This window comes from Zingiber officinale, chromosome 9B (assembly GCF_018446385.1).
Source record: "Zingiber officinale cultivar Zhangliang chromosome 9B, Zo_v1.1, whole genome shotgun sequence".
Lineage (NCBI taxonomy): Eukaryota > Viridiplantae > Streptophyta > Magnoliopsida > Zingiberales > Zingiberaceae > Zingiber > Zingiber officinale.
In genome coordinates, this window is record NC_056003.1 from 7,165,518 (window position 1) to 7,178,698 (window position 13,181).

General features: G+C 42.7%; 4 protein-coding genes across 4 annotated transcripts; 2 read left to right on the forward strand and 2 right to left on the reverse strand.

The window, feature by feature from the left end:
* Positions 1-220: 220 nt before the first annotated feature.
* Positions 221-1,629, forward strand: LOC122024453 (protein BIG GRAIN 1-like). Its single transcript, XM_042583085.1, has one exon. It carries the CDS (start codon positions 339-341, stop codon positions 1,365-1,367), a length of 1,029 nt encoding a protein of 342 aa, XP_042439019.1. The 5' UTR covers positions 221-338; the 3' UTR covers positions 1,368-1,629.
* Positions 1,630-2,222: 593 nt separating this feature from the next.
* Positions 2,223-5,320, reverse strand: LOC122025266. The gene is made up of 3 exons (XM_042584046.1): positions 4,829-5,320; positions 4,314-4,756; positions 2,223-2,660 (listed from the first exon to the last, which is right to left on the reverse strand). The coding sequence occupies exons 1-3, from the start codon at positions 5,220-5,222 to the stop codon at positions 2,304-2,306; spliced, it is 1,194 nt and encodes a 397-aa protein (XP_042439980.1). The 5' UTR covers positions 5,223-5,320; the 3' UTR covers positions 2,223-2,303.
* A 1,656-nt stretch (positions 5,321-6,976) lies between these two features.
* On the reverse strand, positions 6,977-11,953 carry LOC122022448. Its single transcript, XM_042580460.1, has 3 exons — positions 11,730-11,953; positions 11,585-11,653; positions 6,977-7,562 (listed from the first exon to the last, which is right to left on the reverse strand). Exons 1-3 carry the CDS (start codon positions 11,951-11,953, stop codon positions 7,460-7,462), a joined length of 396 nt encoding a protein of 131 aa, XP_042436394.1. The 3' UTR covers positions 6,977-7,459.
* On the forward strand, positions 11,846-13,086 carry LOC122022447 (zinc finger protein 8-like). The gene has a single exon (XM_042580459.1). It carries the CDS (start codon positions 12,219-12,221, stop codon positions 12,951-12,953), a length of 735 nt encoding a protein of 244 aa, XP_042436393.1. The 5' UTR covers positions 11,846-12,218; the 3' UTR covers positions 12,954-13,086.
* The last annotated feature ends 95 nt before the right edge of the window (positions 13,087-13,181 follow it).

Consider the following 13,181-nt stretch of genomic DNA (forward strand, 5'->3'; position numbering starts at 1 on the left):
ATTCTCCTTCCTCTATCAAAGTAAACAAGTATGTAAAGGAAAAGATTTCTTCATTCTTTCTTTTCTCTTCCTCCAATGATAATTTTCTATAGTTGATTTATTTATTTTCCTCATTCACACTCTAGAGTAAACATAACTTTAGAGATGGAAGAAAATAGGGGGGAAAATCCACGTAAGCATGTAATCGCGCGTGAACACGCCTCAAAAAGGACTGCTGTGTGCGAGTGAATCGATCCGCTCGCTTACCGCCGACCTGTCCTCCTTCCTTCCTCCTCCTCCAAGTCCCTTCGTGGTTTCCTCGCCTCTGGAGAGACAGGACTGAATTTATTAAACAAGGAATGGGAGAGCGGTGGGCGAAGGATAACAACCAAGGCGGTTACCAGAATCCATCCTTCTCCTCCACCCTCCTCGACGCAATCTACCGCTCCATCGACGAGTCCGACGGCAACGCTGCTGCCTTCGGGGGTGGATCCGCACGCGATCGCTGCTGCGCTCCCGTAGGCATCATCCCAAATCGCCTTCCTACGACTCTTCGGCCTCCCGCGGAGGCAGCGAACAAAAGGGGTTCAAGCCGCTGCCGAACTCTGCCGCCTATCTCCACATCTAGCTCCTCCGATATCTCCAGCTACGGAGGCTTCTCCTCCTCTTCGGATCCCGACTCGGCGGCGACCCGTCTCCGGCCGATCCGCACCGGCGTGGCCCCGCTCCGCTCCGCAGCTCGTCCGCCGCCGCTGGCAGAGGAAGACGAGAAGAAGAAAAAGAAGTCCGGTTCGGTCCGCGGCAAGCTCCGCGACCTGAGAGGTTCCAGATCGGCGACGCCGGCGTCTCCAGGTGCCCGTCTAGCCGGCTTCCTCGGGTCTCTGTTATCCGCAGTATCAGGGGCGCCGCGAAAGCAGTCGCCGTCTTCCTCCGTCGCCGGCGCAGGTGGATGCGATGACTCCGCCTGCTCCATGGCGTCGTCCCACTCGCGGTCGTGCCTGACCAAGAAGCCCTCCACTAGGGAGAGAGCGGCGGAGGGGGGCAAGCGGACGGTGAGGTTCTACCCGGTGAGCGTGATCGTCGACGAAGACCCTCGGCCGTGCGGCAAGAGGAGCGTCTGCGAGCCGAATCCGTCGTCGCGGCGGCTATCGGCGGCGGCATTGGAAGCGCGGAGGAGGGTGGAGGAGCTACTGAGGGGGATGGAGGAGGAAGAGGAGGAGATGAGCGATTCGAGCTCCGATCTGTTCGAGTTGGAGAATTTTACGGCGACGGAAAGAGGAGGCGGCGGCAGCGGCGGGGGGCGGACGGACGAGCTTCCGGTGTATGAAACCACCCGCCTCGACTCAAATCGCTCCTTTTCTCAATCTCAACGCTTTCTCAAAACATAACCAACCCCCAGATTATCTGTGGCATTATCTACCTTAATCCTCTTACTTACTCTTGGGTGCTAAATAGTGTTTAAGTGGGTTTAGTAATAAACAACTATAGTAGTATTACGAATGGCTTTGTTAATTTAGGGGTGCACTGTTGTAATAATACGAGAAAGCACAATTATCAATCACTAATGTAACTGCCACTCAATTGTGTTTCCATTGAGATCGAAGCTAGCTAATTGTTGAGCCACACAAAATGATTGGCAAGTCGAAATGTTTTAGCACACTCATGCGGCTCGATCGTCTGAGAGAGCCTCCACCCAAACGCAAATGGTTGCTTCCATTCACTGAGTTACTCGCTTTTGGACCACTCACTGCAGCCGCTGCATTCGCTCTGCTAACATTTCAAATAATGGAAGCCAAACCCTGTCGAAAAATCATTGGATGAATGTGACTGGCAGTAGAATGGCAAAGATCCTAAACATTTCTCCTTCTGTTGCAACAATTCCGAGGGCCCGGCGCCTGACTCTAGTGAATTTACAATAGAATTGGCATGGAATGGACCACAAATCCACAGCAACCAAAAGAGTATACTGCTGATGCGCTATAATAATATCTGCTTCTTGTCGTCTAGCCCTTGTTGCATGCCCATCTTCCATATCTTTCCATGGAAAGGCTGCTTGTGTTTTTTTTTATTATTTATTGAAGATGATCAATGATGGTAGGCGATAAATGGGGCGGAGAGTGAGTTTGTATCTCGTGGTGCATGCATGCGTTTGCTGTATCATTAGGGTGCTTTTTTAGGTGTATCAGTGACCTATGTCTCAGTGCAGAAATTAATTTAAGGTTCCAAACTAGGGATGACAGGAATTGATTTCTCGAACGCTTCATTGGTAGGTCACATAAATCACTAGAGAGATGTGTGTCACCGATGTTTACAATCGATTGGTATCAAGCTTTTGCGTGAAGATTTTGGGGAGAAGAAGTGACAGCAGGTGGCAGCAGCAGTCCATGACCAGCATCCATCTTGCAGTTGGCCGAACAAGGCCTGTGGTTAGGCCAAGCCATGACATGGAGGCGAACCTCCTCCAGCTCTCGTATGGCAGTGGCAAGCGCCGCCTTGATGCCCGCCTGGTCGCAGCAACGGATGAGGCCTTCGGGCGACGCCTCCGCCGGGATGATTCCTCTTCCTTCCAACCGAGAAATCACCAACAAATTCCTGCTTTTGCTCGCCTCATCGCAGAGGCTGAGCAGCCCCGCGCGGTCAGCGGCGGAGCCTCTGGACACCGAGCTGATGTAGATGAAGCCCTGCGCGCCATGTTAACGGATGGGTTTGATTTCATGAGAAAATAAGAAGAATTGAATTTAGCCTCTATAATTTTTTTTTTAATTTAATTTTTTATAGTTTAAAACAGTATATTGTACCCCATAAAAACACCGCTCATTCTTATTAATACGTCTAGACAAAATTCAAAATTAGTAATTGATGCGGCGGCATACTCTGCAGCCCCACGTGTTCTATATTAAAGTTATACTGAGTTATGAAGGTGGATTCAATACACGCATCCCGATTAAGGACAAGACCATTATTATATCCCGGTCTCCATCTCAACCATCGATATCATCCTGAGCTCGGCACCAACCATTGACTTCATCTAAGACTCAGCCTTCATCATCGATATCAGGATGTTTCAACATTAGATCCTGACATTTTCCCTGTATTAGTCTTAGTCACCAACATCGTGTTTACCTCAGTTTTAGATCCCAATATCCTTTTTACCTTGACCTCAATTGTGACATTGTACTTGTCTCAATCTCAGATCCTGACATTCTTCTTATCTCGGCCTCAATAGATTTCGGCCTTAGAACCTGATCTCTTCCGTATCTCAGCCTTGGATCTCTACATCGTGCTTGTCTCGACCTAAGTCGCCGACATCATTTCTATCTTAGCTTCAGTCTCAGACATTGGCTCTGTCTCAGCCTCAGATCCGGACATCTTTCCTACCCCAACCTCACTCGCCAACATCATGCCTATTTCGACCTTAGTTTCCAACATTCTTCCTGATTCGGTCTCAGTCGTCAACACTGTCCCTATCTTGGCCTTGAATCTCGACCTCCTCCTTGCCTCGACTTTAGATCCAGATATCATACCTATCTCAGCCTCGGATTTTGACATCCTCTCTATCTGGACCATAGATCCCGACATCCTCGATCCCTGCCTCGACCTATGTTGTCTACGTCATCTACCCTCAAGGCCACTCAACATAAATCATATATTTTCATCCGTCCTTAGATTGGACTCAAACCTTACGTGGTCTGTCAAAAATATGCGACACGTGGATAAAAAGGCAGCGTAACTATCTCATTAATGAGACTGTGACTCCCAAAAGAGTGGATAACAACTATTAATATTTTAGAACATGTGACACTGTATAAATAAAAAAATAATTGAGTGGTTATGATTTGGTCTCCTGGATGCCCTCCCAATATGTGGCACTTGGTGAATGGAAAAATAACTGTTGGATATGATTTCCTCTCTAGTCTATAAATAATGATGGAGAAGAATGCAACATTTGACATGAAAGATTTTTCTAATAACTATATAAACACTAAAGAAGATAAGCAGATGAGACTAGACTCTCTCTTTGACTCTACTAAGTTCTCTTAGTCTCCTTCTCCTTCCTCTTCTAGTTTAATATCTAAGTATCTCTTAACTTGAGTGTTGAAATGATCTATCGGGATTCATCCCCCGTTTCATTCGAACTCTCTTTTGGAGTATGTTTCTAGTCGTTTTCATCTCCTTCACCGATAATCTTCATGTACATCAACATGTATCAGCATGTTCATTGATCAATGATTTGATTATCCATGGTATTTGACGAGAACAGTAATAATAAAATTATAATTTCAATGGAGAATATGTATACAGACACTGTATGCAAGGTGTTATGATAATTTTACCTCCTCTGTTCTCTTAATGTCGAGTCCGAACCTGGTCTCTCCTTCCTCCGGGGAGACGAGCACTGGGATCTCGTGGGTTCCCGGAAGAAACCAGAGGCGTACGGCTAACACTTGCTTGACTGGCAGCAACGAAGACTTCGAAGCCTGCTGGTTGTGTCTGCTCGCTACTGTAGAACTACTCCAAAACAACTCTGTTTGAACGTTGACGAAGACGAGCGGCGCACCTGAGGAGACGGCGGCAGAGAACCAGGCCATGGCTCGCCTCGTTACGGCGTCCACGCAACGGTCCGTGGGGAAGGGCTTAAATAGGATGGAGCTCACGAGGGTGGCGTTGCGATCCGGCAAGTAGATCGCCTTCTTCTTCTTCCAGTCGTAACAGATGTTTTTCTTCCTGTCGAAGGCGCTGCTGATTCCGTCCATGTTCACCACACTTCTGCTCATTTCTGTTTCACAGAGATGAAATTTTTGAAATTTTCTTTTCAATTTGGAGCGTTTTAATGGCTTCAGGCTCTCACCTTGGAGCTCGGTGCATCGTTGAGGCGTCATATCCCCCAGCACGGCGACATGGCGATCGTCGCCGGCAGCCATGACGGTGTACCGGCGATAGAGGTTGCTGCCGCGGTAGGAGGTGACGCGGGCGCGGAGCTCGAGCGCGACGCCGCCTCGCTGGACCTTGACCCAGACGGAGCTGGACCGGCGACTGAGCAGGCTCAACAAATTGCTGAGCTCCGACCTAGTCCTGGCAGCGGAGTAAGCAGCGAGGCGCTGCTCCTGGTCGTCTCCGGCGCTGCAGGCTGGGGCGACGCCCTGGACGATGTCGCCGGGGAGCGGCATGGTGTCGTCCCACTCCTCCCGCGGCATGGAATCGCCGACTCGTTTCACTCCGACCAACGTCGCGGCGCCGCCCATGACTCGTCGGGATCAAAACTTAGCTAAATCAATCATTTAATTTGCACGCGATCCAGGAAGAGCTTAGGACGTTGCCGGTGCTCGAGATCTTAAAATGCATCGCCTCGCCTCAATTGCCGTCGTGAACTAATAATTGTTCGTGAATATTGAGGAGAAGCAACGACAATCTTGTTTCAAGTCAGCATCGAAATCGACGCAATTGCCTCGTCGAGCTTATAAAACTACTATTTTTTTTATCCAAACTCAAAGAAGTTAATTTTCAATTATAGGGGGATTTTCAATTTACCACGAGAATTGAATTGATCGATAATTCTACTATTTTTTTTATCCAAACTCAAAGAAGTTAATTTTCAATTATAGGGGGATTTTCAATTTACCACGAGAATTGAATTGATCGATAATTCAAATAGGTTCGTTAAGAAAGTCTGTATATGGACCGGGATTGATACTTCAACGGGCCCAAGAATAGACTTTAGTGTGGGCTCAGAAAGGATTGGGCCGTAGCCTGTTGGGAAGTGATCAAGATAGCTGACAGGGATGATGCCTTGTGGTCTTCTTTGTGGTCCTTGCTGGGCACCATATAATTCACGTTCCTCGACCCGTCTCAGAATTTGCTGAGCATGAACAGCGACTGAGAAAGGACTTCAAATAAATCAATTATATCACCCACCGATTCCCAGATCCATTTTTGATCGTGTTCTACCTGATCATGGCATGTTACAGTTAAATTCTCATGGCATCACTACTAACGGCATTTATACAACTGTGGCTATTTCAGTACCAGCGTGTCTTACCTGTGACCTAGTGCTGCACTAATTTAGTCCCTGTCCTTGGCATCAATGCTGCAGGTCTACTCGACCATCAAGTCCTCGATAGAAATCTCGAGCAAACACGCCAATAAATTAAGGGCAACAAAGAGAGATCGGTGACACCGATGAAGACGGGTACTGACGATGATCATGATCACACACACAAGCCAACACTAGAAAAATTAATGCAAATAGCGACTCTTTATGAGACTTCCTATACTCAGTTACGTGGCTTAATTAGTTTGCCACTTCTATTTATGATGGATCCTAAGGAAGAGAAAAAACGTATGTGAGGTGAAAGTGGATAAGTCGATAAGTATTCCAGTGAAGAAGAGAATTTTTGTGAAGGACCACCTCTCATTGCTGCTTTAGATCTGAGGTAGATATGATATTTAAACAAGCGTGGTCACTTACAATCAATATAAAAAGTGGAATAGTAAATGGGGGAAAAAACTTTCAAATGGAACAATTCAAATAGTGTGATCCCCCACTGAGTTCTGTCAAGCAGCAAGATGTAATTATCACCTAAAGAGACAGTTGCAAATGGGCAGTCCAATTCGATTTATTAGGATAGTGACTTGGTTGTGTAGGTGGTCTTGATCCATGTACTGCTGACATTTCCCTATAGCATTAGTTAAACCTCCCTATCATCAATCAGCCCCTCAAGGCTGGTCTATCTTAATTTCCACAGCATCCAAGGTTTGTAAAAGTGAAATGTAGATATCTACATGTGAATACGAGGGTGGTCCAGTGGAGGAGCTATCTTGCAAATAAAGTATACAAGCAAGCAGACCCTCTTCTCTGTGGCTTTCTTAATTACACATTTCATGCCTCACATGGGATCCTGCTTACCTCCTGCTAGGTAGGATATATGGACTATTAGAACAATTTAATCAAAGCTAACTTTAAGATATCTAATCACAATTCACATCACTAAACTTGGGCACATAAATTAGGAGGAAAAACTAGGAACAGTCAGGGATAATCGTAATAGAGTTCGAGTGTGGAAAATGACAAGAGCTACACAATCAACTTAAATGAGAAGGCCTAATCATTTTGAAGCCAAGTCCCCACATCCCCTCATGGGCATTCATAGCACATGAGAAAAGAGCCACCACCACATCGCTTTACTTTCTTTTTTGGCTTCACTCAAAAGACAACTGCAATTTATTTGGTTGAAGGGAACTTTAGCTTAGAGATCATACTCCATCCATAGTGGTCCTAGGATTAAATCTTTCTACCGACAACACAATCGATTCATGCCTTGAGAAGACCACCAAAGTGAGTATTAATGAGCAGACCCAGTTCTGGTGGCATTGATGGTGGTTTATCATGCACAAAAAACATCCTCTTGTTCAAAGCAGTTCAATAATTGATTCAAATGTCAGTGTCCATCATATGTGTTCTGCTCCGATTGGCCTCGATAGATCAAGCTTCTGTAGTTAAAAGTGAATTGTTCTCCTCTCTGCAGCCACATATCTTGGCAAGTTTCCAAGTCCTCTCCATATTAAATGGTTGATGGTTCTGCTCTCTGCAATTAGTGCATCTTAGTTTGATATTTTCAAACATAAACAGCATTTGCTTGAGAGAAGAAAGGAAGAAGAGGAAAGAATTGAATGACCATTATAGAACGTGTAATTAATCATCTGAAACAAAGATGCTAGGCAAGATCTATGAGATGGACCCCAAATTGATTCAGTTTAAGATGTGAAATATTCTCATAGTAGTCATGCACATCAGGAGCGTGTATGCATTGGAATTATTAGGGGGCATGGTTCCTTTAAGCTCACCAAGCTGGCTTTTGCATTGCATGCATTCATCGTATAAACATATAATTATCCGAGAGCCTTGGCTTATTAAACCCTTCCTATTGCTATGATTAAGCTGATTTCCCAGGAGACAAAACAAGTACATCTTTGGTCCACTATTAAAGACAATGAGTAGGTGATCCAATTGAGTACATAGTTGGAATTATGAAAAATAAGCTTGCGAGAATACCAGAGTAATGCATGGTTATAATGTGTTAGTAGGTAATTAAAACATAATTTTAGTTTGTAATTAATTACAAGGGTTCTTTTATGTATGGGATGAATAGGCCAGATGACTTCATTGGATACGGATTCATGGTTAGTGTGTTGCGTCCACTTCACAGGACCATTGCAAGTGTAAAATGAGGGAGAAGAGAACATAAAAATGAAGCATGGCAGTAAGAGGAAACAATCACAGAATGTGTCTCGCATGCATGATTAAAGCAACCTCTTTTTTTTTCTATAAAGATACGTAGACATAGAGGGAAAGAAAGAAAGAAAGGGGAAGGGACAGGGACAATTTGCACAATAGCACAAAGATAAATATCACAGTTAGAACTTTTTTTAAATTCTACTTAAAATTATTAAAAAGTTTAAAATTATCCAAATGTTAAAATAATGGGATAATGTTTAATGGCTGTTTAATTTTCATGAAAAAATCAACTAAAGTTTTTACAGAGAATAGAAAGATGTTAAGAGTATCTATAGTTTCTCTATAATATCTCTAAAATTTAGGATAAATCACTCACTTTATTAAATTTAGACAATCATTTTTCATTACACACTCATCAGCTATCCTAAAATTTTCATTATCTTTATTATTTTATTATTTTTTCTCACTCTTCCACTTTTTTTAATTATTTTTTTTCTCTCCTGTGTAATATCTACTTTTCATTATCCAATCCATTCCCTTTATTTTTTTCTCTCTCCTAAATTAAATGATATTTTAATATTTAGGGAATGTATTTCATTCTCTAAATTTAGAGAAGTATTGTTCATGAAATATAAATTTAGGAAATGGATAGGGTAGCTGATGCAAAGTTTTTTTTTGTACGTAAAATGTAAAATTTAAGGTAAATTCTGTATTTAGGGAAGGTGATGCGGATGCTCTTAGGATCCCATATATTATAATAGTTTTAATTAATAAGCTTCTCTTTGATTTTCCAAGTGAGACATTTTTTCAATGAGAGGTTTTTTTGCTCTCGGTGAGGTTTTTTTTTTCGTGAGATATTTATCTCTTTACTTTATCAATTTCATTCCAATCTTTTGGGTGATTTGAGGGTTTGATTTTAATGTTGCATCAATTGGTATTGAAGCAAATATAAAAAGTTCAATTCTAGACCTCACTCTATGATCATCATAGTTCTATTTTTTTCAGTGCTTGCTCTCAGCCATCTCCATTATTCTGTTCAACACTACTCCACATTATTCTGTTCAATACTACTCCACCACTGTCCCATTTTCCTCTCTTAGCAAGGCACCATTATTCCTCTTTTTTTATTTTTTTTTTATTTTATTTTTATAACAAGTAACGAGATCTTACAGCTCGACTAATCCTTGGGGGACATAGTCCGACCCTACATTTTGCCCACCAAGTAAATCGGGAAGTGCTCGCGATTGTCTGTCTAGAGTGGCCAGCGTCCTTAGGTTTGTCATTCTATTGGAGGAAAACTGTTTTACAATGTGTCATAGCTAAGATTCGAACCTTAAGTGTCTGGTTAGCTACTGGAGTGCGTGACCACTGCACCAAGGCCCCGAGGGCATTATTCCTCTCTTTCTTATTAGCGCTTCACTTTGGATTCATTTTCTTTATCGCCATCATCTCCACTAGTAGCCCACCGTTATTGTTGCTTGTTCATCGCTTTAACAAACATTGTCTTCTCCTTGTTGTGCTGAACTACCCTTGTCGTCACAACTATTCCTTACAATCTCGCTGATGAGCCTCCTGACCACGAGTCTCTCCTCTCCAATCACCTTTGTCATGCCTCCACATGAAATTGTATTGAATATATGATTATATAAATAAATTTTCATATTACGTTCATAAATTTGAACTTTTTTATAACATATGGTGTAGAAGCATTATTTAGCCATATTATGAGAAAAATTAATTGTAATGTTTATTTATTTAACTTTTTAATTTATTTAAACATAAGCTTAATTTTTAAAAACGAACTCAAGCATTTATCTTTGAATATTGACTTTGTTATATGCTATGCAGATTCATCATCACCTTTACAACATTCACGCCCCATTCCCATGATTTCAATGAAGGGTTGGGCAACATTCTTATCATATAACAAACTCAGATGTTTTCTTATTCATTAGAAAAGGTGACAAAAAAGAAATACAACAAAAAGAGGAGCAAAGTGCATCAATTTCTTGCCTATTAGAAGAGACATTCAAAGAGAAGAATAATGAGGTAACATTGTTTAAAAAAATTAGTGACACACTTGTTCTCTATCCATGGAAGATACAAATCAAGAAGACGAGTTGACAACTTGCCTATTTGGAGTCAAGTTCTCCTCAATGGAGGAGAATAATGCAATTGGAAATTTCAAATCCTATTTAAAATTGTTGAAAAGCTCAAAGTTTTCTAAGTCATTTAAATTTTCATAGTTTTTACATTTTTTAAACAATAGGATAATTCTTAATAGTTATTTCGTTTTTAGAAAAAGTCAATTAGATTCACTATTGGAATAATCTAATTTTTATTTTATAAAAAAAAAAGTTTGATAGAGTCCCATATATTGCAACAGTTTTAATTGATAAATTTCCCTTTGATTCCTTGTATGCAATCTTTTTTTTTTTCAATAAGAGTTTTTCTTTCAGCAAAGTATTATTTTATCTTCATGAGATCTCCTTGCTTCATCAATTTTGTCTCAATCTTATGGATGATTTAACGGTATGATTTTGGCATTGCATCAATAAAGTTGCTATATTACTACTCGAGGGAACAAGATTCATCATACAAACTACCTTTTGCAGCAAAGAGCAAGAAGTTGATCTTTCCCTTATACGACAATGGCAAGAGTCCCATGGCCAGTTAGTATATAGATTTTGCAGTTCATATATATTTTACCATGGTCCTGTTTTATTGCTTTTATACAAGGGGTCTCATGCACATCCATTGATGTCTTATTCAGATCATAGAACTACTAATTTTAGCCACATGTACAGAAGCCTACATAACTGGACAACTGGATGAACAGAAATATTCTACATACTACAAGAAAAAGGAATGAACCTTACATGAACCTTACTGGGTCATATGGACACAATTTGGCTTTTATGGCTCATACCAATGCAAAGAAGTAAATTTCATGGGCATTATACCTATAAAAAAAAGATATTTTTGTGGACAATGCCAATGCTGGTCCTTTTCCTTGACAATGACAAGGAGGTTCCTTTGTTATACTAAACATTAATTTCAAATTGTACAGAATTGATCATATCTACCTGCATGTTAAAACTACTTGTTAACTTAAGCTGTAAAACACACCTTTGCAATATTTTTCTTTGGTGACAAACTTATAGTGGTTGTTCATGAGTAATTTATGGTGCATCTACTAAAATCTTAGCCCAGTATGAGCAGCAAACATCAGAGAAGAAAAAAATATATATCATGTAGGCAGGTAAAGATAAATGCATGTTATTTAAAAACAGCTAGGTAAAGATAAATGGCAAATACAGACTTGAATGAGCATGTAGGCAGGTAAATAAATCATCAAGAACGTCCACATACCTTCTTATTTCTCCAGGACCACTTTCTTTGCTCTGCAGCATCCAGCCACCAAGTATGAAGAGGCTACAGCTATAAAAAAAGGTAGCACCCGATGTAGTATCACATACTGTGTGTGTGAAGGAGAGAAGCAGAACCAGTCACGTACTTGTCTACTCCTCCTCTACTGCTACCTGTGCTGCTTTCTTGCACATGCATGAAAGCCAAACTCGTAAAGTAGAAAATTGATAACAGACTGAGCAGATTGACCCATGGCGAGGTGATGGTGTTGTTGCTGTGGTACTTGGTTGTTGTTTGACAGGGCAAAAGCCAGCTCCCCCACCAGACCAGCTCAGTCACTCCACCACCAGCATCAGCAAACAACTGCTGCATCCAGTGTCAGTACTGTTTTCAACAGATGGGGTCTGCTTCGTTTGTCCATATTCCTCTCTCTCTTTACCTCACTCTTAGTAGATAACATACCTCATCCCTTCCATCATCCTCCAAGCTACTGTCAAAGGGGAGATATGGAACATCGCGGTTTAAAGAATTTGGATCAACAGAGTTATATAGATCTTTCTGTAACATCTCCCTCTTATTAGGAGTTCAAACCTACAGAGGCAATTCGACAAACAGTTAACAAGCGGCGGCCAACAAGATGAGCGAGCGCGAGGCGCGCGACTTCACGAACACGGTAGACTCCTTCGCACAACTTCCCTTCATCCGCCCGGCCGCACCGAAACACGCCGGCAACGCCTCAGCCATCCGCCTTTTCGGCATCGAAGTCCCTCACCACCAGAACACCGAAGAAGACACCAACAAAGGCCACACCACCATCGGCGCCGCCTCCGCCGCCACGTCCGCCAACGGCGAGATCGCGCGCAAGTTCGAATGCCACTACTGCTGCCGGCAATTCCCGACCTCGCAAGCCCTAGGCGGCCACCAAAACGCCCACAAGCGCGAGCGCCAGAACGCGAAGCGGGCTCACCTCCAGGCCCACCACGGCCCTCTGGTCATCGACGGCCGCCACCACGTCTACGGCCTCTTCAACTATCACCACCAGTACCCCGCTCCTCCGCAACCTCCTCCATGGCACCACCATGCAACCAGCTTCTTCGGCGGATTCGGCGCGGTGGGCCAGCCCATCAGCGCCAGCCCGATGCCGGGGATCTGGCGGGCTCACGGGGGCGTGACCCACGTGGACTCGCTGACGCCGCCGGTGCCATGGATGATAAGAGGAGAAGATCGAGCCGAGTCGAAAAGCATTGCCAATGCTAGTAGCAGTTTAACTGCTGCTGCGGCTTCTACTCCGTCTGCATCTCCCAAAACCCAACTCAGCTTCCAACTGATGCCAACTGCCAAGGAGAGCGTGAGTTTGGATCTGCGCCTGTGATCATCCCATTTCTCTTGCTACATTTTTTTTTTTTTGGAGAGAATAATTAAATTGTTTGTTTCTTGTTCATTAGTTTTTATTAAACTGCTTTACAATCTTCTTTTTATGAGAAGAACTCAATTTACGACCTTAAAAAAATTCTTAGAATCTCAAACGAGTCCACAGTTGACCAGTAGATCGATGAATCATATATAATAAATCGAATATATAATGTATAATATTTGACTT

Excerpts from the sequence above, each read along its gene's own strand:
- LOC122022447 (XM_042580459.1), top strand. The coding sequence starts at position 12,219 with ATGAGCGAGCGCGAGGCGCGCGACTTCACGAACACGGTAGACTCCTTC.
- LOC122022448 (XM_042580460.1), bottom strand. The coding sequence starts at position 11,953 with ATGCAGCAGTTGTTTGCTGATGCTGGTGGTGGAGTGACTGAGCTGGTC. Across the intron at positions 11,654-11,729 it reads AGTAGAGGAGGAGTAGACAA|CTGTAGCCTCTTCATACTTG; the intron begins GTACGTGACTGG and ends CTTTTTTTATAG. Across the intron at positions 7,563-11,584 it reads GGTCCTGGAGAAATAAGAAG|AGAGCAGAACCATCAACCAT; the intron begins GTATGTGGACGT and ends CACTAATTGCAG.
- LOC122025266 (XM_042584046.1), bottom strand. The coding sequence starts at position 5,222 with ATGGGCGGCGCCGCGACGTTGGTCGGAGTGAAACGAGTCGGCGATTCC. Across the intron at positions 4,757-4,828 it reads ACGATGCACCGAGCTCCAAG|AAATGAGCAGAAGTGTGGTG; the intron begins GTGAGAGCCTGA and ends TCTGTGAAACAG. Across the intron at positions 2,661-4,313 it reads ACATTAAGAGAACAGAGGAG|GGCTTCATCTACATCAGCTC; the intron begins GTAAAATTATCA and ends CATGGCGCGCAG.
- LOC122024453 (XM_042583085.1), top strand. The coding sequence starts at position 339 with ATGGGAGAGCGGTGGGCGAAGGATAACAACCAAGGCGGTTACCAGAAT.